General features: G+C 48.7%; 1 protein-coding gene across 1 annotated transcript in view; it reads left to right on the top strand.

The window, feature by feature from the left end:
* Nucleotides 1–25953, top strand: part of MARCHF4 (membrane associated ring-CH-type finger 4) — a 166635-nt gene that overhangs the window by 127347 nt on the left and 13335 nt on the right. The window contains exons 2-3 of the mRNA XM_032764469.2: nt 1311–1466; nt 12799–12991. Coding sequence (XP_032620360.1) covers nt 1311–1466; nt 12799–12991 — 349 coding nt within the window. The remainder of the gene's footprint in view (nt 1–1310; nt 1467–12798; nt 12992–25953) is intronic.

Here is a 25953-nt window from a genome sequence, read left to right as displayed (position 1 = left end):
TTCCATTGAACTTCCATAGGAGTGGAACCTGGCCTTTAAAGTGGGATAAAGATGTGACTGGGGATAGAAGACTTGTCTGTGTCCTAGTCTGATATTGCCATCTCAGTCTTTCTGCTGTGTACATACAGTAATAAAAGAGGAGAGGCCAACAGGGTCCATGGAGGATGGTGGTAAATCTTGGTTCTTAATAGGAAGCCTCAAGTCATACCTCTTGTGTTGGGGCATGGCTGAGAGATGCAACTCAGCCTTTCCCTGTCTTCCAGGAGACAAGCTAATCCTGCCTTTTAAAAAAGCCTTTAACCCTCTGAACAAAGCTAAACATTGAGCAGGAGTTCAAAATGTGGCTTTTAAATGGTCAGAGGTGAGAGTTGCAATTTAATGGCTTCCCTCTAACAATTGGATGAAGTGAGCCGCTAAGTTATGGATGGTAGTGGTGAATTTACCAAGCTATGTGGAGGATGAGGCTGATCCTTTTCAATTGGTTGAAAATAATACGTTTCCTTGGCATCCCCATTTAAGTTGCGTGCCTGAAATAATTCGATGACCCAAGGAAGGTATCCCATGCTTGGGAATAGGCCGGCATGTAGATTGTGTGTCAGGCCATAATCTCAGCTTCCATCTTGTTTCTTCCAAGTGTGGAAGTAGCAGGATCCACGGGTTGTCTGGTGTCTGGGTTTTTGAATGAGCTGTCCTGTTGGACTGCATTGGTAATGGAATTTTGAAACCCTTTCCCCTGCAGGCTATGAGTGCAAATGGGGAGTGACCAGAGATGGGCCCACTCCACAAAATTTTGATTTGGGTTCAAATTTTGAAAATTTGCAATGGGGACTTTGGTTTGGATCTGTCTCTGGTAGTCATTTACTATCTTCAGTGGTCCATGTGCCATGAGCTGATGCTGATCTCAGTCCAGGGGCCAGTGTCCACTTTACCAGAACCACCACCATGTCCAGCACTAATTAGACCCCACACTGGCAGTCCCGGCAGATAGACCAAGGACTGAATGGACAACAGAGATTGATCCCCTCTCGGGATTGAGGCTCCTTGGAAGGGCAATATGGATAAGTTTGCATTGTGTTTAAATAGGCCATCAGTCCCCAGGGCAGTCTGTCCAGCACATTTCAACAGCAGGGAACTTTATTAATAAAATAAAAACCAATCGAAGAACTAACAATGGACTACTTTGGCCAAAACTCCTGAGCCAAGACTCTTCGATTGCAAAGGGGAACCGCAGCCGACACGCCTTGCTGCCCTGCCTTCAGACCTGTTTGGAGGAGGTAACCCTTGCTGACCATCTGTCTGTCTCTTTCCAGGGGGAGTTGTTGAGCCCATGTCGATGCGATGGATCGGTGAAATGCACGCACCAGCCTTGTCTGATCAAATGGATCAGCGAGAGAGGCTGCTGGAGCTGCGAGCTGTGTTACTACAAGTATCACGTCATTGCCATAAGCACAAAGAACCCTCTGCAGGTAAAGGTACTAGAGACATTTCAAAGTTTTCTTTTCTGTTATCAGTAGGTCTGTGTGGCTCTCCCTACACTGCGTAGAGGAATGTATGGATGGATTCTTTACAAAGTGGAGGAGGACTGATTCAACCCCCACAGGAATCTGTTCTTGCTGCCCTCTGGCCTCTCTAGCATCCATTCTTCTCGGCCTAGCATACTTAGTGAGCCCTCATTGCTGTAGCATTTGAGGACCTCACAAATCCTCTGTGAGGTAAGGCAGGGCTATTTATCCCCATTTTACAGCTGGGGAAAGAAAACGGAGAGAGACTAAGTAATTTCCCCAAGGTCACACAGGAAGGCTGTGGTAGAGTGGGGAGTTGAACCTGGGTCTTCAGAGTTGCACCTTAACCACTAGTCCCCCCCACCTCCCAGCCCAAGCTTGCCTGCTCTGGTCCCCAGTAGGCCCTTCACCCACTTCTGGTTTGCATGCCATCAGGGGTATTGGAGCCCATCACTGCAGACTTGAGGTCCCACTGGCCTGCGCCTTGTGCTGTATGAGCTAGGTGTCCATCACAACCGGATCTGAATGGTAGCTTTTGATAACCACTTTGCTCAGGTGTAAATGACTGTAAGAAGCAGTGGAAAATTGCACTTCCTTTCCTCAGATTTCATGAGCTGTGGTGAGCCTCCGGAGATAGACGTTTCCCTGAGTGCATTGCCCCCAAATCTAACTGTGAGGATGCAGCGGACTTTGAACACGTGACTAAGACTCGAGAGACCTGGATTCCAGTCCTAGTTCTCCCTCAACCTACTGTGGGGCGTGATTAGTTTCTCCATGCTGCAGCTTCTCCATCTGTGACATGGGGGTTAGGGTTGTCAGTGGCTTCATATTTGGACAGTGCCCAGAGGTTGGCAAGTTGCTACCCCCCTTGGAGTGTCTCCGATGCCAGGCACTGCGTCAGAGCAAGGTGTTACTAGTTCTGCTTCAAGGGCTAGTCTGTGTCGCTATTCCACTGCTGACGGGTGCATGTCCAGTGAACTTGTCTAGACAGTGTGGGACATCACATTGAACAAGGGCCTTGTGGCTCTAGCACAGGGCAGAGGACCTACCGAGCCCAGCATTTTGGAACCAGATGGGTTCCGTTCTCTTCGGCGTTTGCTTCTGAGCTTCTGCCCAGTTTTACTGGTCCTAGATTGGGTCACGTAAATGGCCTCTCAGCATCATTAGGAGGGAAACTGACTCCTGCGAACAGGGTCCCACCATGCCCTCAGCACCACTGAGTCTCAGTTAGGTCGATCAAATCCTGCTGCTGTTGAACTCGGGAATCGGAGCCAGCACTGGGCATAGGCAGACTAAGCAACTGTTTGGGGTCCCCTAATCGCTTTTTATGATCAGAACGTGCCTGAGGGAGGGCTAGTCCTGCATAGCGCCCCCTGTGGGCTAGCACTGGTGGGAATTTTTGCCACTAACTTCCAAGGGAGAGCAGAACTGGTCCCTAGGATTTAAGAGGGATTTAAATAAGTACATGAAACTCGTGTGGACATTACAGGAGTGAAATCTACCCTGGAAGGAGTTCTCCTTGCTCCATGGCTCAGCACAGCTTCTGACACTTGAGTTTTACACACATTGGCCTCAGGTTGTCAGCACTTTCATCACAAACCCAGAGCTCCAGGAGTTTAATTTCTTCGCTCAGATACCTTGGTGCAGACTGAAACTCGAGAGCGAGGACTTGGACAAAACTGTACAGTTTTTAAAGCTGTTTTGCATGTGCCTGAGTGTTGCAGGTATCTCAGATCAGAGGCTGATGTTAGGGTCCTGTAACAACCCAGATACTAATGCTCTGTGCTGACATTGTGGTAGTACCTTTCCTTTGAGGATCTCCAAGCACTCTGTAAAGCTCAGAACCACAAGTTAAAGATGTAGACTCGGATCTTCAGCTGGTGTAAATTGGCGGAGCTTCTTTGAAGGGAAAGAGACAAGTGCCCATTCCCCAAGCTTCAGAAGCACTGCACTTTTTCAGAAGCTCTTTGAAAACCTGGCCTTATTAAACTCTAGGCAGCTGTTGCCATGAACATAAAAAATGGCCAGGCGATGGCAAGAAAATAACAGAGCTTAGAGCTGTGTGAAATGATCGCAAAGGAAAGTGGAATGTGAGGCGTCCAAGTGTTTGTTTGGACTTCACAAACATGCTGGAAACATTGAGACTTTTTGCTTATAAATAGGAGCAATTTGAATTAAATAAATACAATATATCATAGGGTTAGAAGGGACCACAAGGGTCATCTAGTCTAACCCCCTGTCGAGATAGAAGGGAGATGTGTTCACAATGGAAGGCCCAAAGAACTATATATACAATGCATACTCACATGTACATCCCACTAGCCCTGAAATACATACACATCACTGCATAGCAACATACACGCTGTCAAACCCCCATAAGACAGACACACATTCAAATAGTCACTCACACAGATGCACACACAAGCCCAAATATTGAGCTCCATACCTGATTTCATGTACACAGATGCCTACATATACATGAATGGGCCATACAGTAGAAGAACAAGAACAATCCCTACAGCTGTTGATTTGTGCAGGCTAATTGCTATCTGGAATTTTAGATGCCTTTGTCCTTAGTTTAAAGCTCTGACTTTCCTAAGCTTCAGTGTTTAGGTACAGTTCTGTAGAAAGCCAGGGAGATCTGAAGTCCTCTGTTTATCCAGAGAACAGGCATAACATAGGCAGTGACAATGTGAGCTCTCACTACCCTGCCAATATGCATCAGTTTTGACCTGGAGGGACCACTGCTCTGGCTGAGAGCGTTTAATTCCCAGAGCCCATTTTGTCCGGGGCCTCTCTGCTGAGATGCCAGTTTTGGACATCTGTCCATTAGGACTAGACTGAGATTCACCCACTCATTTCACACAGGCCACCAAATGAAATGGCTTTTGATCACTGGGATGGATTTGAACCAGTGACCTGGAGGTGGCATAGCCTCGTGGCCCACTACCAACATCCCAAGTCACCTAGGCCCATTTTAAACCCAGACATAGCCTTAGGCAACCTGTGGGTCCTATGTTTTCCTATGGCCAAGACTGTATCAAATCGGTGAGTGTACTTTGCATTTGTGTGCATGTGTATTTCAGCATATCCTGTGTGTGTTTTTCATTGCATACCATATGTACTCAGAGTATATGTTGAATTGCACAGTGTACTCAATGTATTTCAATGTGTGCGTACTTGGATGGGAGACCTGCATGGAGGGTATGCGCATGTGGAGAGTTGTGTTGGGGCAAAAAAGCTACAGCAAGGAAGCAGAGCTCATTTTTAATTAACCAGATTCCTTACAACCTCTGAGCTGCTATGATGCTTCCCTATCAGACAGCATCTTGTAGGCACCGCTTTTAAATGACCTTTCTGGCACTGGCCACTGGGATTTCCCAGCGTTTAGTGAGAATGCCTTAAAGCAACGAAAGCTGCAAACCTGCCAAGCCCAGGGGATTAAAATCAGAGAGAGTGAAGCTCAAGTCTCCAAACCAGCCTGCCAGGTGGTAGCTGCTTAGTCAGTGAGCAACAGAGGCGCTTCCAGGAGCTCAGAGCTGCTGGGAGGCCTGTTACCCTCACATCACTGAACTTGGTAACCCCCAGTGATAAGTAAAGCAACCCTAGGACTAGCAGGTAGCTTTAATCCGTTCCCTACTGGGGTCTGGTGCAACATTTCTGCAGGGTTATATTGTGGATGGGATCTCTAGCGTCTACAAGGTCTGAACACACAGGATATGTGAAACATAGGGCAGCATTGCGGGCATGTTTTGCATTACATACCTGCTACATCAGGCATCCCCAAGGTGGTTAGTTGTGGAGCCTGAGTCTGCTCTCATTTACACTGCTGTATAACTCCTTTGCTCAGGGGAGTCACTTCTGATTTACATGAATTGTATCTAAGAGCAGAATCAGACTCTTTGTTTTTAGCAAAAATAAAATGGGTCAGAACCAAACTCTCAGATCCAAAAGCTCCTGAGCTTTGGGGAAGTTAAAATCCAGCCACAAATGTCTCTGGTGCCCCATCTGCATAATGGGTTGACCGACCCCCTGTTCAGAACACCGGAACGTTTTGGGAAGTGTTCCAGTTAAGATTCTGGTCCTGATTCTCCTCTCACTGGCACTAGTGTAATTCAGAAGTAACACCACTGGAGTAAATGAATATTTGCTCAATGCCTGCCCTTCGTCAGGGCTACTGCATCCATATCACATGTGGCTGAAACCCGGGAGTCTCCCAACCATGTCATCCAACGAAGTGGGTATTTACCCACGAAAGCTCATGCTCCAAAATGTCTGTTAGTCTATCAGGTGTCACAGGATTCTTTGCTATTTTAACAGGAAAACAGTCTCTGCCTCAAGCACATAACGTGGGGTTGGGGCACTGTACAAAAGATGATGAATGAGATAAATGAGGGGCAAGGAGGAGAGGGAGTAGGAAGATAATATTGGTTGGTATAGTAGGTAGTAGTCTCAGCCTGCCACCTTCCTGGCCAGTTTACATTAAGATTAATTAAAAATTTCAGCTCTGGATCTGATATTAACATTCAGAGGTATTTTGGATCTGAAGGTTTTGTAATTTCGGTAAAACAATGGAACAAATATTAAGAGGGAAAACTCAATCCGATCTATGCATTACTGTCTAGGTTGGTTGTCAGCGTAGATTAGTGATGGGATGTGTGTTTGAAAGAGGTGGCCTTTGATTTGAAGGAGAAGAGTGTGTTTTCCAATGAGTGTGGCACTTCGGCCATCTATTGTATAATTGTGCCTCAGCATCCTGTGAAAAACAGTGAACTGGGAGTTCGCAAGGGTGATGCTTTCTGTTTCAGCAGAGCTCATATATCTGCTCTTAATGGTACGGGTCCTGGGATCATCTGAAGAGCTTTACACAACAGGAAATTATACCTCAGAAGATGCTAGTGGAATGGAAAAGTTATCATCCAGGCACCAAACAGACTACAGACATGGTTTTGTTCTAGTTCTGACTTAATTGTTTTCTCACAATTGCATGCATGAGTTTAGTGCTGGTGAACAATGCCAACTAGACAGCCCAGGAGAAGGAAGCATTCCTGTTAGCCGCACAACAGAGAGCAGCCGTACAAGTTTCCCCACTGCTGTCCTGTAACCCTGAGCTGCAGAGAGCATATCACAAGTGAGTTCATTCTGCACAACCATTGGTTTTACTGTAGGAGTGAAGCCAGGCAGTGTTGAGAGGAGGAGGAGAATAGCTGATGATTCTCTAGAAGTCTTCAGCCTGTCCTCATCACGTTGGTATCTGAACACCTTTCAACCGAGCATTAAATGATGTGACTACCCTCTCTCTCTCTCATGTGATTGGCCTCATTCAGGTGCACTAATTCTTAAAAGATCAGACATCTGTCAGTCCCATCGTTCCTGCCAAGTGCTGAATTCCAGCTGCTCCGTTTCCTTTATAACAGAACTCTACACTCACTTACGTCACAGCAAATTCCACTGACATTTCATGGACCTGTATCTCAGGCCTCAATCTAGCCTGTCTACCTCAGAGCAGGGATTAGAGAATACATCTCTGCAGCCTATTTAGTGTGTGTGTGTGTGTGTGTGTGTGTGTGTGTGTGTGTGTGTGTGTGTGTGTGTGTGTGTGTGTGTGTGTGTGTGTGTGTGTGTGTGTGTGTGNGTGTGTGTGTGTGTGTGTGTGTGTGTGTGTGTGTGTGTGTGTGTGTGTGTGTGTGTGTGTGTGTGTGTGTGTGTGTGTGTGTGTGTGTGTGAGATAGCCTCCCTGGGACCCTGACCCTGAGTCTCGTTAGATAACTCAAGGAAGCAGCTGGCAATTTCAACATTCGATCTTACGCTGGAGCAGTAGGATGCTGCTGTGAGCTACACCAGTGTAAATTCTAGTAGCGCCATTGAAGTCAGTGGCTCTAATGTGGATTTACAGCGGTGTCCTGCATCAGAATCTGTCCCTAGCGATATTTGTAATGTGGCGTCTAGTATTCTCCTCCTAAGAGGAGGAAAAGCCATGTAACCCCAAGGCTGGGAGGACCACAGCCACCGCTCTCAGGAGGAAACGTAGGGTAGTAGTGATTGGTGACTCTCTTCTAATGGGGATGGAGGCATCCATCTGTCGCCTAGACATGGCATCCTGGGAGATATGCTGCCTGCCAGGAGCCTGTATCTGAAGCGTTACAGAGGGATTGTCGAGGATCATCTGGCCTTCTGACTACTACCCCCTGCTACTCATCCATGTGGCACTACTGATACTGCGAGGTATGACCCTCAGCAGATCAAAAGTGACTACAGGGCTCTGGGAGTAAGGGTGAAGGAGTTTGGAGCGCAGGTGGTGTTCTTTTCAATCCTTCCGGTGAAGGGTAGGGGCCCAGGCAGAGATAGATGCATCCTGGAGATGAATGCCTGACTGCGAGGATGGTGTCGCCACGAGGGCTTTGGCTTCCTTGACCATGGGGTGCTGTTCCAGGAAGAAGGACTGCAAAGCAGAGATGGGGTCCGCCTATCGAGGAAGGGGAAGAGCATATTTGGATACAGACTGGCTAACCTAGTGAGGAGGGCTTTAAACTAGGTTCGAAGGGGGCTGGTGACCAAAGCCCACAGGTAAGTTGAGAACATGAAGACCTGGGAGAAGGTTTGGAATTTGGGGGAAGCATGGGCTATTATAGCAGGGATAAAGGAGAGACAAGACAATGGCAGTGAGGGGAGAATCAAATCAGTATCTTAGATGTCTGTATACTAATGTGAGAAGTATGGGGAATAAACAGGAAGAACTCAAAATGCTAGTAAATAAACACAACTGTAACATAGTTGGCAACACAGAAACTTGGTGGGATAATAGACAGGAGTGGAATATTTGTATAGAGGAGTACTGCTTGCTCAGGAAGGATAGGCAGGGAAAAAAGGAGGAGGTGTTGCCTTATATTAAAAATGCATACGCTTGGACTGAGGTTAAGATGGAAATAGGAGACAGACTTTGCTGAAAGTTTCTGGGTAAGGATAAAAGGGGTAAAAAACAAGGGTGATGTCATGATAGAGGTCTACTGCAGAGCACCAAACCAGGATGAAGAGGTGGATGAGGATAAACAGCGAACAAAATCATCCAAAGCACAGGACTTGGTGGTGATGGAGCACTTCAACCACCCAGACATCTGTTGGGGAAATAACACAGCAGGGCACAGGTTATCTAACAAGTTCTTGGAATGTGTTGGAGACAATTTTTTATTTCAGAAGATGGAGAAAACTACTAGAGGAGAGGCTATTCTAGATTTGATTTTGACAAATAGGGAGGAACTGGTTGAGAATTTGAAAGTGGAAGGCAACTTGGGAGAAAGTGATCACGAAATGAGAGAGTTCATGATTCTAAGGAATGGTAGGAGGGAGAACAGCAAAATAAAGACCATGGATTTCAAGAAGGCAGACTTCAGCGAACTCAGGGAGTTGGTACGTAAGGTCCCATGGGAAGCAAGTCTAAGGGGAAAAATAACAGAAGACAGTTGGCAGTTTTTCAAAGAAACATTATTAAGGGCACAAGAGTAAACAATTCCACCACATAGGAAATATAGGCAGTATGGCAAGAGACCCCCCTGACTTAATGATCTAAAAATCAAAAAAGAGTCCAACAAAAAGTGGAAACTAGCTCAAATTACAAAGAATGAATATAAACAAATAACACAAGTATGTAGGGACAAAATTAGAAAGGCCAAGGCACAAAACAAGATCAAACTAATTAGAGACATAAAGGGTAACAAGAAAACATTCTACAAATACATTAGAAGCAAAAGGAAGACCAAGGACAGGGTAGGCCCATTACTCAGTGAGGGGGAAAAGACAATAACAGAAAATGTGGAAATGGCAGAGGTGCTTAATGGCTTTTTTGTTTCGGTTTTCACCAAGAAGATTGGTGGTGATTGGATGTTTAACATAGTGAATGCCAGTGAAAATGAGGTAGGAACAGAAGAGGCTAAAACAGGGAAAGAATAAGTTAAAAATTACTTGGACAAATTAGATGTCTTCCAGTCACCAGGGCCTGAAGAAATGCATCCTAGAATCCTCAAGGAGCTGACCGAGGAGATATTGGAGCCACTAGCAATTATTTTTGAAAAGTCAAGGAAGACGGGAGAGATTCCAGAGGAATGGAGAAGTGCAAATATAGTGTCCCTCTATAAAAAAGGAAATAAGGACAACCCAGAGAATTACAGACCAGTCAGCTTAACTTCTGTGTCCAAAAAAGCAATGGAGCAAATAATTAAGCAATCAATTTGCAAACATCTAGAATATAATAAGGTGATAAGTAACAGTCGGCATGGATTTGTCAAATCATGTCAAACCAACCTGATAGCTTTCTTTGACAGAGTAACGAGCCTTCTGGTTGGGGGGAAGCAGTAGACGTATTTCTTGACTTTAGTAAAGCTTTTGATACTGTCTCGCATGACCTTCTCATAAACAAACTAGGGAAATGCAATCTAAATGGAGCTACTATAAGGAGGGTGCAAAACTGGTTGGAGAATCTTTCCCAGACAGTAGTTATCAGTGGTTCACAGTCATGCTGGAAGGGCATAACAAGTGGGGTCCCGCAGGGATTGGTTCTGGGTCCGGTTCTGTTCAATATCTTCATCAATGATTTAGATAATGGCATAGACTAGAGTACACTATAAAGTTTGCAGGTGATACCAAGCTGGGAGGGGTTGCAAGTGCTTTGAAGGATGGGATTATATTTCAAAATGATCTGGACAAACTGGAGAAATGGTTTGAAGTAAATAGGATGAAATTCAATAATGGCAAATGAAAACTATTCCACTTAGGAAGGAACAGTTAGTTGCACACATATGAAATGGGCAATGAATGCCTAGGAAAAAGTACTGTGAAAAGAGATCTGGGGGTCAAAATGGACCACAGCTAAATATGAGTCAGTGGTGTAACACTGTTGCAAAAAAAGCAAACATCGTTCTGGGATGTATTAGCAGGACTGTTGTAAGCAAGACACGAGAAGTCATTCTTCCACTCTACTCCGCGCTGATTAGGCCTCAAGTGGAGTATTGTGTCCAGTTCTGGGTGTCACATTTCAGGAAGGATGTGGACAAATTGGAGAAAGTCCAGAGAAGAGCAACAAAAATTATTAAAGGTCTGGAAAACATGGCCTGTGAGGGATGATTGACAAAAATAAGTTTGTTTAGTCTGGAAAAGAGAAGACTGAGAGGGGATGTGATAACAGTTTTCAAGTATGTAAAAGGTTGTTACAAAAGGAAGAAAAATGTTTTTTCTTAACCTCTGAGGATATGACAAGAAGCAATAGACTTAAATTGCAGCAAGGGAGGTTTAGGATGGACATTAAGAAAAACTTTCTAATTGTCAGGGTGGTTAAACACTGGAATAAATTGCCTAGGGAGGTTGTGGAGTCTCCATCATTGGAGATTTTTAAGAGCAAGTTGGACAAACACCTGTCAGGGATAGTCCAGGTAATACTTAGTCCTGCCATGAGTGCAGGGGACTGGACTAGATAACCTTCCAATTCTATGTCAAATTGCTTCACACAATACATACAGATGAGGGATTGCGTTAGAAGAAGCTCTGCTGTTCACCTTCTAATGGAGCACAAATGTTTCAGACCCCTGATGAAAAGGGAACCTCACCTTGTATTATTTGTAACATGTTTTGTGAGGCATGCATAGCCTACAGCAAGACCTCATCTTCCACTGTGATCCTGTCAGATTTCACAAGTGAAGCAGCACTGAGCTGCTTGGATGGGAGACCTCCAAGAAATAGGTAAGTACTACAAGAAGCGGTGCTGGTGATGCCTTTGGCAGCATGCTCTCCAGAGTCAGTACAGCACCAACACCCCAACATGGTGACAGGGATGCCCTGCCTCCAGAGTTCCTGCTTCTGGATGATGTATAAACTGGAGATCCTAAGGCATGGAGTCGTTAATGTCCCACTTGTTACAGATCTAGTCAAGTGCCCCCTCTAGGACATTCACCAGACTACTCTGAGGGGCTCCAAATGTGGGATGTGCTTTCAGCCTCCAGAGTCTGAACAGAGTCCATGCACTCCCCCTACCTTGGGGTCTCTAGGCACACTCTTGGGATGCCGTTCCTCTGTCTAGCACCCCTTCCTGGGAGCTGAGACCTCTTCCAGTCAACTATCTAGCCCCTGAGACCATTGCTGATGCCTCAGAATTCAGTGTAACTTAAATAAACTCTTTCCCAGAATTCCAGCCATGTGGGTATTCCAGGTCCACAGGGTAACTTCTCAAGGGCGTGTGATACATGTAACACACAATGCACAGACTTTGCACAGTGTTTTAAAACACCATTGCTCTTTACATAACAGCACGAGAGAGATACAACGCTAGACAAAATAATAGCCATGCCTTTATGCATTTCTCTGCCTGTTTCCTCACCATTGTGGAGAGATCTTTGGGCCAGGGGAGAGCCCTCTGGGGTGCCCAGGAACCTTCTCTGCAGCTTCAGGATGTCTCTTCTGAAGCATGGATCCCTCTCCACCCCAGCTGTCATTTTCTGACCTGCGCTGTTCACAGTTAAACAGGGCCTCTCTAGTACAAAAGTATACTCCTCGCTTCCTCTCTCCTGCCCAAAACTTCCTGTTTGGCTCATGAGTCTCTCGCATTGATATGTCCCACCAACAACACCTGGTTCCTTTGTTCTGATGCTGGCAATTTTCCACTCTCCAACCTCCAGCTGGCTGTTGAGGGGCTGGGGGAAACCCATGGTGTGGTCACAGTACAGTCATTAAGGTTAACTATGCTCCATTGTCCCCATTCCAGTGGGTGCATGCAACAAGCCATCTCAGCCCGTGGTGGAGCCTACATTTTATACATTCCATGATACAGCAAACTTCATAGTAACAGCTCAATAATATCAACCAGAATTCATAAATTGTACATACAGATTCCCCCAAATCATCATACCACTGTACTTGACATGAGAGCAGGGGCTGTTAGTTACCCTCAGCGTCTGGCCAAAGTCCATCTCGAGTACTTGTCTTCTGCCTCTCTAGATTCCCTTTGCAGTATCAGTTGGATACAGGAGTCTTCTTCGCTTTCAGATCCAAAATACGGAACATGGTTGTGCTCTTGTAAACAGCTGCTGTGCTCCATCCCAGCGGTGGCTGCATGTCAGTGGTGGGGGAAGTGATCCATGTGTAGTGTTTGTCTGTCGAGTTGTAAAGCACTTTGGGATGGGAAGCCACCGTGTGAGTGTTTCAATGCTGGTGTTCACCGCAGAACTAATCTCCTGTCTTTTCCCCCTCTTTCCCTCTTTCTTTGTCCCTGAATGTTGTTTCCCCTTCCTCCCATCCCTTCCTCCCCTTGCAGTGGCAGGCCATCTCTCTGACAGTGATTGAGAAGGTTCAGATCGCAGCAGCCATCTTGGGTTCCCTCTTCCTCATCGCCAGTATCTCGTGGCTCATCTGGTCGACCTTCAGTCCTTCAGCCAAATGGCAGCGCCAGGACCTGCTCTTCCAGATCTGCTATGGAATGTATGGCTTCATGGACATTGTCTGTATAGGTGGGTGAATGAATTTCGCAGGCAAGGGGATGCAGCCCGCTGGCTCCCTCCACAGGAAGGAGCAGGAGATGGCACACGGAGAATGGGCCTGGCTGCTATACAGATCTGTTTGGATACAGCCGCCTTGGCCATTTACTGCACCCTCTTTACAGAAATAACCCGGTTCTGAAGATCTCATCAACCTTGAGGTATTTTCCATTTTTGGGATGACGTGGGATCTGGAGTGTCCCATGGGCAAATGCAGTGAGGGTCGAAGGCTGTAAAATGTAGCCGCTTACACAGTAACAGGGCATTTATTTTTCAGCTGCTTAAGGAATCTGAGAGCACTCGGCTGACTGAGAAACATGTGTTATCACTGAGCATGAGGTAGAGGAAACACTTTCTTTTCACCCCCAGAATTGGGGTGAACACTTTTTCAAAAGGTAAAAGTGGGGCACATGCAGGAGCCCCACCTCCTGCTGCTCCTCTTCCCCATGAGGCTTCACCCCCCTGGCCAGGCGGGAAGCCAGAGCTTGGGGAGCTGCTGTGGGGAGCCCCAGACCCTTTATCTGCCCTGGATATGCTGCCCAGGGCAGGTGGAGGGTCTGGGGCTCCCCACCGCAATCCGGCTCAGAGGCACCAGAACTGGGCAGGTCGGGCGGGGGAAGAGGGGGCATAGCCCTCCCACTTCTTGAAAGTGAACGGGCCGGACCCTGCCTCCTGCCCCTCTTACCCCCCCAAGGCCCCACCTCCCTGGCCAGGCCAGCATGGAGCCCAACTGGGGAGCCCGAGCAGTTGTGGGAACCACACGGACCTGCCCTCTGCCCATGGTGCAGGGGGGCTGAGAGCAGCCCCCGTCCCATGTCCCTGTCCCCCAGGTTTCCTGCCTAGCCCAGGGCAGGTGGAGGTATAGGGTCCGCACCGGCTCACCACAGCTGCTTGTGCGGCTCTCCCTGACCCAGTTCCAGCTGGGGGGAGGGCCTCAGAGCCGCAGCCGGGCCATGCTAAGCTGTGCAGTCAGCTGTGGGGAGCCGCGGACCCTGCACCTGCCCTGGACAGAGGGGCCAGGAAGCAGGGACATAGGCTGGGGGGCTGTTTTTGGCAGGCCCCCCACACTGCAGGCAGGTGGAAGGTCCACCATGACTCCACACAGCTGACCTGTACCAGAAAGCACCCTCCCCTCCCCTGCTGGGGTAGCAGTGGCAGCCGAGGGCTCCAGCGGCGGTTTAAAGGGCCCAGGGCTCAGCCACTGCTATCGCCCCGGGCCCTTTAAACCGCCGCTGGAGCCCCTGGCTGCTGCTGCTGGGAGCCCCAGACCCTTTATATTGCCACCTGGGGAAGCCGCCCCCCCAGGTACAGCACACCGGCTGTTGCCGGTACACCGTCCTGGGGCGTACCCGCTTACTTTCACCTCTGCATGCAACTAACAGGCAAGCGCTGTGCCCATGTCCGGGGATGGCCCTGATCCCTGATGTAATTTTGCTATGGTGTGATGCATTAGTGCACAGCATACACAGAGAGAGAGACATTCACAAGAGAGACACGGACGTGGCTTTAAAGGGAAACTAGATGAGGTGAAGGGAGAGGGGTACAGGGTGACTGAGCAGCATAATGGAAAGTGGCCCAGCCAATAGAAAAGTGCAAGGAAGAGCCAGCGAGGGACTAGGCCTGGAAGTGAAGCACCTGGGAATGGGAGAGCAAGTGGTTGAAAGGGGAAGAAGTGAGTGGTTATCAGCTCAAGGAGAGGACAGACCAAGTTTCCTACACAGTAGCTAATGCCAGGAAAGCAGTTTCAAGGTGGATGTCTGCAGAGATGGCATCAGAGAGTCTCTGTACCTTCATCTGGATGTGCTGCTGTGCCTCAGTTTCCCTTCCGTTGATCAAGCAAACACTGCACAACAGGTCAGTCATGAAAATCTTCCTTTCTGGGGCCAGGCTTATTAATAGAAATCAGCAAAGCTATCACCTGCATCTGACCCCTCCCACATCCTTGATGGTCTTTCCCCGTTGCTCCCTAGGAAGATCTCCTGCTGGTCTTGTTCCTGGGCTCACCATAGTCCACTTGGCTGTTCCCAATCTCATGGTGGCACCTGGGCCCCTGCTCCTTCCTCAGACAGTTACTCTGCTGGCAGTCGGTATACCAGGTCTCTCTCAGACTGAGTCAAGAGCTGTCTCCTGCACTCCCAAGCCTGTCATGAGTCTCCTCTCAGACACATGCTGGCAACTAAAATTCCCACAACCCTGCCTTAAGGGGCTAAGGCCTGGCACCAGGCCCACCCTGTTCCATGACACGGTGCTACGTCCTGGAGTCAGAGTTTAGTCTGAATGGCTCAGTGACTCCAGACCATGGGACTCATGAAGGCCAGAAGAGGCTGACCTTCAGTAGTCAAAAAGGGAAGCAACGAAGGCATGAACCAAGGGGTAAAGAGGAGGGGTTGAGGTCAGGATGAATCCAGGCAAAGATGCACAGCTGCAGCTGCCAAACAAGGCGGATCTGCAAGGAAAGACGAAAGTCTGAGTGCAAATGCCATGACTTTCTGGCTTTGGGAAGGAAGCTGAGGTCAAGGTGGAGAGTGACAGGGAGTCCCAGATTGCTTTGCTTAGAAGAACTTAAATACTGTAGTAAGAAATTAACAATGGGGCTAAGAGGTGGCAGAGTCAGGCCAAGCAGCAAATAGGACATAGCGGGTTCAGAGTGTGAGCCAGGAGAGGTTACAGAATTAGGTGGCAGCTCCAGGGAAGCAGAAGCTGTGATACCAATGAGACATCTCGATGCCAGGGAAATACCCAACAAAGCACTATGAGGGAAGAGAGAGAGACACACTCCGTTGCAATTGTCATGTTTGGCACTCTAAGGTCTGAATGGGCCAGGGCCCTAGAACTGCCCTTTTCAGTCATGGTGCTTGTCCCTTGAGGTCAGGGTTAGGGCAGTTTGGGGGCACGGGGATAAAGGGCTTCACACAGTGGAGCACTAAAGTCACTTTTCCAGGACGGCAGTGAAGTCAGTGTGGCTTCATTCAGTGGCGCTAAAGCGAGAGGCCTATGCAGTCACAGGAGGCTTTAAACAGGACCCCAGATCCCAAAAAAGCCACGCTCCAGCCGATGTGAGTAGAATCCTTCTATATTATATCCTCTCACTATTGAGTGAGACCATTCAGCTCAGCTGGCAGCTGCAGCAGCATATGGCTATCCACCATCAGGCCTCAAAGTTGCAGTTGCTCCTGTCCTCTTTTCAATGCAGGGAATGGCTGGGAGACGTGCATGGCAGCAGATTCACCAGTCCCACCTTCTCCACTCCCTCCAAGTCCCATGTGCATTGGGATGCACAGAACAAGAGCATGGCCTCTGTACATAGTGCATGTACCCTGGGCTAGGCCCTCCCAGCTCAGGCTGATGATGAAGGCAAGATATGCACCTCGGGGATCTGTTCCTGGGTCTGAAATAACATGACTGTGAAAGTCTCATGGTCCTTCAGTGCTTAGAGAGTGGAGATACCAGGATCTTCACCTCCTGTTCCCCATAAGGTACTTCCTGAGGTGGAGAAGCTTAAAGACTCATTCTAGTGCCTGCAGAGCCACAGCCCTGATATTTGTGGTAGCAGGAGATGGTATAATGGAGGCATGATCCAGACTGACGCCTCTCTGTTACTGCGGTCAGGCTCAGAATGTGCTCTTGTGTCCCAGATGTACACACAGGCAGTCAGATAACAGAGATAAAGGTTGGGGGACTGGAGACAAACAGTCTTGAGCATGATCAGTGGCTCTGCTTTGTCATTGTCCAAACGCTGTGGAAACTGCCAGGGAGTGAGAAGGAGCAGGGCAAAGACTAACCTCTCTCGCCAGGATCAATCGATTTTTCCCTGGGGATGGGTGGAAAGGCTGCCCTGGATGGAGTGCTCCCTGATGCTAACGGGAGTTCCGCAGATAAAAATGCCCTGTTTGAAAAGTCAAGGAGAAGAGTCAGACAAACCCTGTGCTGGTGAAGGAGTTACGGGCCGTGTGCTCTGCACACAGCCCCATTGTGCCTGGGCTTAGTCAGCATATATGATCCCCCCACCAGCAGTGCCTGGGCGTGTGTATGACCCCCACACCCTCTGCCAGCAGCGCCCTCCCAGGGCATATCCCAACCTGACAGACTTGCCCAAAACTAGTGCCAGGCTCATCCCACCATTGGTGTCATGGGATTTCCTCCAGCAATTAACCTGGGCCCATTCCATTCATTACCCTTCTCAGCCATGTGCTGGCAGAGAATGGGAGCTAGTTTAACTCATCACACACGTTGCTCTCCACTTTCCCGAGGGAGATCAGGGGAATCACAAAGAAAAACGAGGTGTCGAAGTGGGATGCAAGAGAAAGCAATCATCTGAGCACAGTGGCAGATCATGGTGTCCTCCCATCCTGGTTTGGGGAGTCGGAGAAGGAGGAGGAACCTTGGTCCTCTGTGAGGATCTGGCTTGTGCGCCTTCTTGGCTGTTGATGGAAGTGGAAAGCCCTAGCTTGATGGATGTCGGTAACATGATTATCGTGGCTGTGATAAGGCTGAAAACCTGAGGGAAACTGATTAGCTCGTCTGTGAATGGGAGATAAGTATTTCCCTGTGGTCAGAGGAGAACAAAGTGAGCTGATCATTGATGAACAGGGAACTTAAGTTTTGATTGATTTTAAGGATTTGGGCTTGATGTTTCCTTGCCTTTTGTGGAGAGTCCCCCTTTGCATCACCGCTGACGTCACTTGTAATCAAAGCTGTCAGCTTTAGGCGATAGCATCCAGTGGAAGAGCAGCCTTTGCCTTCCTAGCACCCCTCAAAGTTGCTGCTTGCTGCTGCTAATTCCTTACCTTTTGCCTGTTAGGTGTACAGGAATTTGACCATGACAGAAATTCCTGGCATGGTGGGTTTTCATTTCCAGCAGAACAATGGTTAATCTGTGCAACTATAATGCTGACAGACCCTGGCTGACATCGGGCAGGATCGAATCAGGGACCTCTGGAGCTTAGTGGATGGGCCTCTACCACATGAGCCTGGGCCTGGGCCATGTTTCACTCCTGAGTTGAACCAAGTGACCAGTGAGGCCTATGCTGAGAATTGTGTGTCTCTCGCTGTAAATGCACCCAGCCACAGTCTTTTCTGTTGTAACCCTGTTGTTTTCAATGAGGCTGCCCCAGTCTAGCTGGGATGAGAATTTGACCCACTCTGTTTAGCTTCTGCCCCGGTCCTGCTCTCGAAGAGAAGTGAGGTGAGACGCACTCCCTGCTCCAGTGCCGTTGACCTGCGTCCTTATCTGTCAACGCAATGGTGACCCAGACGCACATGGTGACTGTCCAGTGCTTTGTTAAGAGAAGTGATGCTACTGAGATGGGTGCTCAGCGCACAGACTCATAGCAAGGCTTCTGCATAATCCAGACTTCCTGGGTCCTGCTTCTTATTGCCTACCCAGCCTGTCCATCCTAACACATGTCAAGCCAAGGGCCCACCAGTTTCCTCACCCAGCACCACTGACGTCTCCCATGGAACGCCCACTGCCAGCCTGCTAGCGATCTCCGCTGGAGCTTGCGGCTACCTGGGTTTCCTTGTCCCATGTGCAGCTCCAATGGCCTCGCTAGGGGCTGCTGAGGGCAAACAGCTTCAACGGAGCAACCTGCAGTGAGCTTCTCTTTGCCCCTGTCCACATGGCAGGACAGAGGTGTGGCTAGGGGAAATCCTAGGCAGTGATTCCTGCAGGGCACCCTGGCCTTGTTTACATATATACACTCGTTTGTATGGCTCTCCAGTTCATGCACAGGCTTCTGCCCCTCCAGGGAAAGGATGACCTTGTGACTCAATCACTAAAGTGGGACTCGAGAGAGCTGGGTTCTGTTCCTGCCTTTGCCCCAGGCTCCCTGTGTGACTTTAAGCCTGTTACTGCCCTGCTCTGTGCCTCAGTTTCCCCCTCTGCAAAATCAGGAATAACAATGCTCCCTGCATCATGAGCATGAATGCAGTGCCCAGGCCTATAGGAATAGCTGGACACCACATTTCCTTTGGCATTTTATGGCTTCTCCATCACCCCTAGGCAATTTCTGATCTCCCCCACCCCATTTTCTTCCCAGTGTATGAACAACCACGTCTCCAAGGTGGGTGCTCAGATGGCACTGTGGTGGGCACAGTAAGAACCCGAACAGCATCTGCTCTTTGGAGTAGGGATGGTCGTTTTTGTTGTGCGCCAGGACCTTAGCTTGCGCGGGGCCCAATCCTTGATTAGCACCTTTGTGCACGACAATAAATGGTCACATTGGCAACTGCAGTGCATATCGGTGCACTGCATTTTTAATGTACGCACCCTCTGGTGGCTGGCAAAACATTGTACTGTAGGTCCTACATAAACTGAGACTGTTCTTGGTCTCCTCCTGCATTTTCCCAGTGACAGAGTGGTTACATTTTGAAACATGAAATATTTATTATACAGCAGAATTCTGGGAACAAAATTCCCCAGCAGTTCCTACTGATTCTTGTGTCGGTATAGTGTTGTCCATAGATTCCTTCAAAAGCCATAGACCTGTGTCATCCCAGCCTCCAGTTTAAACTGTTCTAGGTTCTCAGTCCATCCACGTACAAACAGCCTGCCGCGGCCCGGAACACCACAGGGCAGTAATGGCTGCAGAGCTCTTGCTGTGTAGACCACAGGGCCTCTCTCCTGTGTATGTGTGGAGTTCCACAGCTGGAGATGGCAGCAGTCTGCAGAGCACCTGAATGCTGCCAATGCTTCTATGCCAGATGAGCACCTGTTCAATGCCTCCCCTCTACAGAAGGGATGTGGACGAATTGGAGAAAGTCCAATGGAGGGCAACAAAAATGATTAGAGGGCTGGGGCACATGACTTACGAAGAGAGGCTGAGGGAATTGGGCTTGTTTAGTCTGTAGAAGAGATGAGTGAGGGGGCATTTGATAGCAGCCTTCAACTACCTGAAGCAGGGTTCCAAAGAGGATGGAGCTTGGCTGTTCTCAGTGGCGGTAGATGACAGAAAAGGAGTAATGGTCTCAAGTTGCAGTAGGGGAGGTATAGGTTGGCTATTAGGAAAAACTATTTCACTAGGACGGTGGTGAAGCACTGGAATGGGTTACCTAGGGAGGTGGAGGACTCTCTATTCTTAGAGGTTTTTAAGATCAGGGTTGTCAAAGCCCTGGCTGGGATGATTTAGCTGGTGTTGGTCCTGCTTTGAGCAGGGGGTTGGACTAGATGAGGTCTTTTTCAAACCCTAATCTTCTATGATTCTATGCTGTCGGCATGTCGTTCAGCCTCCTTAGCTCTGCCTGGTCTCCTCTCTACTAAGCCCCAAACCCTTGGCTGGCCAGTCATGTGGCACAAAAGGCAGTGCATGGGCAGGATTTCATGGCTATTTATGTGGCCATATGGTTACGCAGGTAAGAGATGGAGGGGCTTCAGCAGGTGGTGCTCTTCTCTTGAAGGTTATAACGATCAATGGTCTTCACAATATGGAACTGGGGATGGTGGGCCAAATGCTCAGAATGTCTGTTTAGCTTGCATGTGCAATTTCCTCAGCTCCCTGGGCAAATGTGGGATTGGAGCATGCAGGTTGGCCAGCCAGTTTGGAGGGCTAATCTTTGTGTAAGCCATGCCCACTCAGTGTGGGGCATTGTCCCCCTTTGGGCTGGGCAGGAGTGGGGCACACCGAGGTAGAACAACCTGCTATAGACATGGCTGACTGAGTTTGTTAGCTCAAGTAGCAGATGCTCGTGTGTTGAGATGCCAGGTTCAATCATTGCTGCCCTCGCCCCACCCAGGGGTGTGGTGTCGTATTTGCAATACAGTAATGGATTCCAATTTCCTGCACCTCTCTAGAACCTTTCATCCGCGGATCGGAAATGCACGTAGTTTCACTTTGCCACACACTAGTTAGGGATCCCTTCACCCACCACTGAAATGCAGCCACATATGAAGTAACATATCTCTGCTCTTCACCAGGAACACGTGTGTTTGACAGCAGGTGAAGAGTGTCTCGTCCAGCTGAACATCTGGGGGACTCTCAAGTCAGCAGATGTCCTCTCCTGAGTTGGAGTGAGGTCAGGACAGGAGAAGACCACGCCCCTATTGATCTTTAGGTAACACAAGTGGGCTGGACTTATAGCTCCGAGCATCAGACAAGACCATTGATTGGTATAACCTTGAAAAGAAGAGTGCCGCCTACTGAAGCCCCATCCACCTTTTACCTGCATTTTTGCTTTGGTGATCTCCCATCTAAGTACTAATCCTACCCCAACCTGCTTAGCTGGAGAACTGTGCATTTGGCTCCTGTGGCATGAGGGGTAAATTCTTGCCTCTCCCTGTTAAGAGACCCTGCAAGAAGCAGAGTGTGTCCCTGCGTCTATCTTGGGACATGACTGATTGCCGCCTCCTTGACTCCATCTTTCCCCAAAAGACACAGGGCTCCCATCACATTCTTATCCAATAAACTTCACTTTAACAAGTGAGAGAGAGAGAAAAGGAGCTGAGATGTGATTGAAAGGGGAATGCAGTCAGTTCCTGGGATGCTTTGCGCCCCCGGAGGCAGCGAAAGGAGGAGTGGGAGTTCTGGAGAGCAGAGATGGAGAGGGATTATCATAAGTGCAAACAGATAGATATAGATAGGGATATACTCATATAAAAATAGCCAGAGTGAGCCTCCTTGAGTCTCAAGCTGCTGAGGAGGATGAGTGGCAGCTTGGAACTCATCCACACATCCTGAGAGGCACCTGGCCCTTAATTAAATGGCAATTCAGGAGGGGTCATCTGCCTCCCTGTCAAGGCGCAATTAGGGAAAGTCAGTGTTTGTGGATTAAAGTGGCGTGTGGGTTCAGGAGGCCTGGCCATAATCTCCTGTTAAAACACAAAGAGTGTTGCCAGCTAATGAGAGAGCAACCCAAGCTGGGGAAGAAAATCACCTAAGCAGCTCAAGAGGGCAGTGGTGTTTGGGGCGGCTGATGAGCAGCTCATGCCTTGTCCTTGTCTTCCATTTAATTAGCATATTTGTGGGGGTTTGGGTTGGTTAAGCAGCCTGGCATACGATCTGACTAGAGTAGCCACAGTTGTTTAGGTTAGGACTGAAGGGGCTGGCAGAGCCATGCCTGGGCTCTGGACTAGAAGTGCTCTTCAGCGACCTTCTCTCTGCCTTGTTGCTGTCAGCCCCTCACTTTTATAAGCACTAAATCCTCACATTCTTAGAAGCTTCACCCCTTTGCTTGGCCCTCGGTCCCTGAAAGTATTTGTCTTCGCACCAACAGCTGCTCTGCAACTCAGCAGCACTGGAGACAAGCAAAGCACGGCCATTCATCCTGCCAACAATTTTTGCTGGCACGCTGCGGCAATCCATCACATACCAGGAAGTGTGCACCCGCTGCTTTTAATCCCAGCTGCCAGAGAGAATAATCGGAGGCATCCAGTCCATCCGATGGCATCTCTGCACAACTGTAGGTAATAAGAGAAGAAATCAATAGCCAATTAAACCTGATCCACAGCGTTTGATTTTTCAAGGTGCGATGGGAACAGTAATTAATGGAGTTTCCTTGAGACAGTCACAATTCAAGGTTTCCTGTCAAGGCTAATGTGGTTTCATTTTAACTGCACATGCTGCAATGTACTGCCTATGGAAGTGCAGGGCTGGAGTATCCTTTTTGTATGTGGTGAGCCTGGTGGCCTGTCTCTGCTGATGGCCTGGTTAGATGGAGGTGGAAAGCTCCTGTATATTGCATGCATAGGACACAAGTACCTCCAGGAACAAAGCTGGAAAGAGTCACTATGGCAGTACGGCCCGTAGAAATAATTTAAGGGGAGATGCCAAACATGTCCATTGCCCCCCCATGGCATAGCAGTGCTTTTGGGGGAGGGAGGGGTAATGAGGCTGGGATACTCAATGGCAGTTGGGCATCAACTTCTCTTAGGCCCCTTTGGAAATTGCAGCCTATTGCCCATGATGGATCTCCCAACAAACAGCTCCAAAATAAAGCTGTCAGGCAGGGAGAGAAAATAGGCTCTGCTAGGCTGAGGATGCTCAACCCTGGCATTCAGGTTGTGCGTGTATGGGACAGGGATATATAACTGCAAGGAGATGTTGGTGTGTAGATCACTGTTAAATGGTGAGACATTTCTTCAGCTTAGGCAGCTGTGAAGCAGGTATCAGCTTGTGTTTCAGTTCAGCTGCAGAATTTTGGAGCGAGGCGCAAACACGGTGCTCTCCCTCTCCCAGAAATGTTACATTAGTTCTTTCTCTGTTTGTTGCTTTCCTTAATGTGAAATAAGTTCTCTAAGCTGAGATGTACATGCTTGGGTTTTTGTGTCTGGAAAACACAACTGTGGAGAAGTGGGACAGCACTCCTGCAGCTTTCCCAACCAGGCTCCCTCTCAAGGGACATGGGGGACGCTGAGTGTTCGGGGGTTTTTAATGAGGAACCTCCAACTTGGCCATCTTTTCCTCGTGCTGTGGGAAAATACTGCTGGAGTAATCCACCAGGACCCTTGTTGGGAGGAAGGGCATGACTGGAGGAAGCGTTGGGCTGCATGGGAATGGAGCTTGAAGGGAGGTGGGTGTTTTGTGTATGAGTTCTTGACCTTCTGAGCAATTCACCACCACCTTTTTCTGATTTCCTTCCACAGCCCTGACACAAACACATTAGGGCCAAGCCATCCACCCACCCCTAGCTTCAATGCGCATCCCGTTTCGTGGCTGACTAGGGCTAGCACACCCTTTATGGTCACAGAGACTAGGTCCAGGTCCTGTCAGCAGACAAGGCAGCTGTAATAAAGATGAAAAATTGGAGTCTTTGCTTGTGCTGTGGCAGAGGCCACGATCCCTGTTCTGTGTTGTGTCCAGTCGTGATGTCCATCAGGGACACCTGCACAATCCTTTCTGGGGTGGGTGGGAAAACTGGAGCTACCACCCGCCAGGTCAGGTCTCTTGGTCCTAAGCTGTTGGGCTGCGTCTCCCTTTAAAAACCACTTATCTGCCCTCTGTGTGTTGCTATACAGCTCAGGAGGCCGAGTGGGCACAGTCGTACGCTCACACTGACTGGCTGTGTGGCAGGCAACCAGGAACATGCGAGGCACTCCAGTACTCAGGAATGCAGCCCTGCTGCTTCTGAAGGGATGGGACTGTTTTCATCTAATGCCATATCGATTGTTCAGTCAGGGATTGGAGCGGAGAAGCTGCTGTGTATTCCCCAGCAGGCATTTCTGCAGCTGCAGAACACGCATGTGAATTTGATTGTTAGCAGTTTGGCAGCTCTTCACAGGGCACATACAGAGCCAGTCAACTGAGATGGGCCTGAACCATCAAGTTTGGATCCACTTCTGAACTCTCTATGTTGAGTTTGAGGTTGGCCCCATCAGTACTAATAAATTCAGAATGCCTAGCTATTTTATTCAAAAGAATTCACCTTTCTATACATTATGTTCAAGAATCTTGATAACATTCCTCTCCATACAGTGCCTCTGTGCAAAAGGACCCATAGGTCTGTTGATTGCAAATAACATGTGGTGTTCTCTGCTCCAGTGAGTCCGTTTATTAGTATTTAATGAGGGGGAAATAAATAATGTTCTCTGAAAACATCCCACTGGCATATGCTGTGCTTTAGAGGGGGATAGAAAATGATCCTGTGTTGCTGCCCTTCCACTAAATACTGCACTGGAATAAAGTGCCTGGTGGGACTGTGCCCCGCTGCCCTCTAGGGTTAGAATCAGAAATGCTTATTTGTGTGTCATAGGTCCTATACTGTTAATAGCAAATGGAGATTCCCCTTTAGCTCACTTGGAGATGACCTCCTGTACTCTCAATATAAAAGATACCATACTGCAAATAGTAAGGCCATAACTACTCTTCAGACCATCCACTCCAAGCACCTGCATTATGCCAGGCTGCTTCTCCCAGCTGCTTACCTGCCCAGTTGTCCTTGCTGTTGCAAAGGTTTTCTCTTTGTCCAGTCCAAACCTTTCTGAGTTGAACTTGCAGCGCTTGTGAGTATGTCTGAGCCTTCTGCTGGTGGGTTGGATTTCTGCCAGCTGCTGCGTCAGAACAGGACTCTGGTTAATCCTGAAGTGGTTTTAATTGGTCTTTGTGGGGGATCTGGTAAGGAGTAGAGCTAAGGAGGTGGATCAGTGCTGCTAGGTGAACTCACCAGATCATCCTAACTCCATCCAGGAGCCCTGTCCTGTCTCCCACTCCTGCTGGGTCCTGATCCCTGCCAGGGGGTCATGGGGCTGTGAGTGGAAGAAAGCTGCAGTGGCCAGGGTAGGGATAGCATGGCCATGGCAGGAAAAATCCACTCCATGCTCAAAGAGCAAGTAGCATGGGAGAGCTTGGGAGCAGGCCACACCTCCAACTGCAACGCAGAGGACCCAAGCTGCTGCTAGGAGAGAAGCCTGCACCACAGGCAAGAGTGGGGAGAGAAAGGAGCCAAATTATTCAGCTCTCATGCCTCATCTTAGGGTACGTCTACACTACCTGCTGGATCAGTGGGTAGTGATCGATCTATTGGGGATCGATTTATTGCATCTAGTGTAGATGTGATAAAATTGATCCCTGATTGCTCTGCCATCAACTCCAGAACACCACAGTGGTGAGAGGTGGAAGCAGAGTCAGCAGGAGAGCAGCAGTGCTTGACTTGCTGCCGTCCTCACAGCCACGTAAATCAACCTAAGATATGGTGACTTCAGCTACACTATTCGTGTAGTTGAAGTTGCATATCTTAGGTTGACCCTCCCACACCTAGTGTAAACCTATCCATAGATCCCTAGATGGGACCTAGTCATCCTTTGGACACTATTAGCGAGTCCCTCATCTGTTGTGGGGATCTGTCACAGGTGGGTCCTAGCAATTAGTAAGGCCAGCATTCAAACCAGGATCCGCAGAGTCTGTAGGCAGGAGTACAACTGGCTGCTGAGGGATTCCTGGGAACGGGTCCAGATTTGCTAAACTCATCTCAGCTGGAAATTGCCCATGAAGGCATCAGTCATCTTT

Source organism: Chelonoidis abingdonii, chromosome 10, assembly GCF_003597395.2.
Source record: "Chelonoidis abingdonii isolate Lonesome George chromosome 10, CheloAbing_2.0, whole genome shotgun sequence".
In the NCBI taxonomy this organism is placed as follows: Eukaryota; Metazoa; Chordata; order Testudines; family Testudinidae; genus Chelonoidis; species Chelonoidis abingdonii.
The sequence above is the reverse complement of the archived record's forward strand: the minus strand, read 5'-3'. Positions and strand labels throughout refer to the sequence as shown.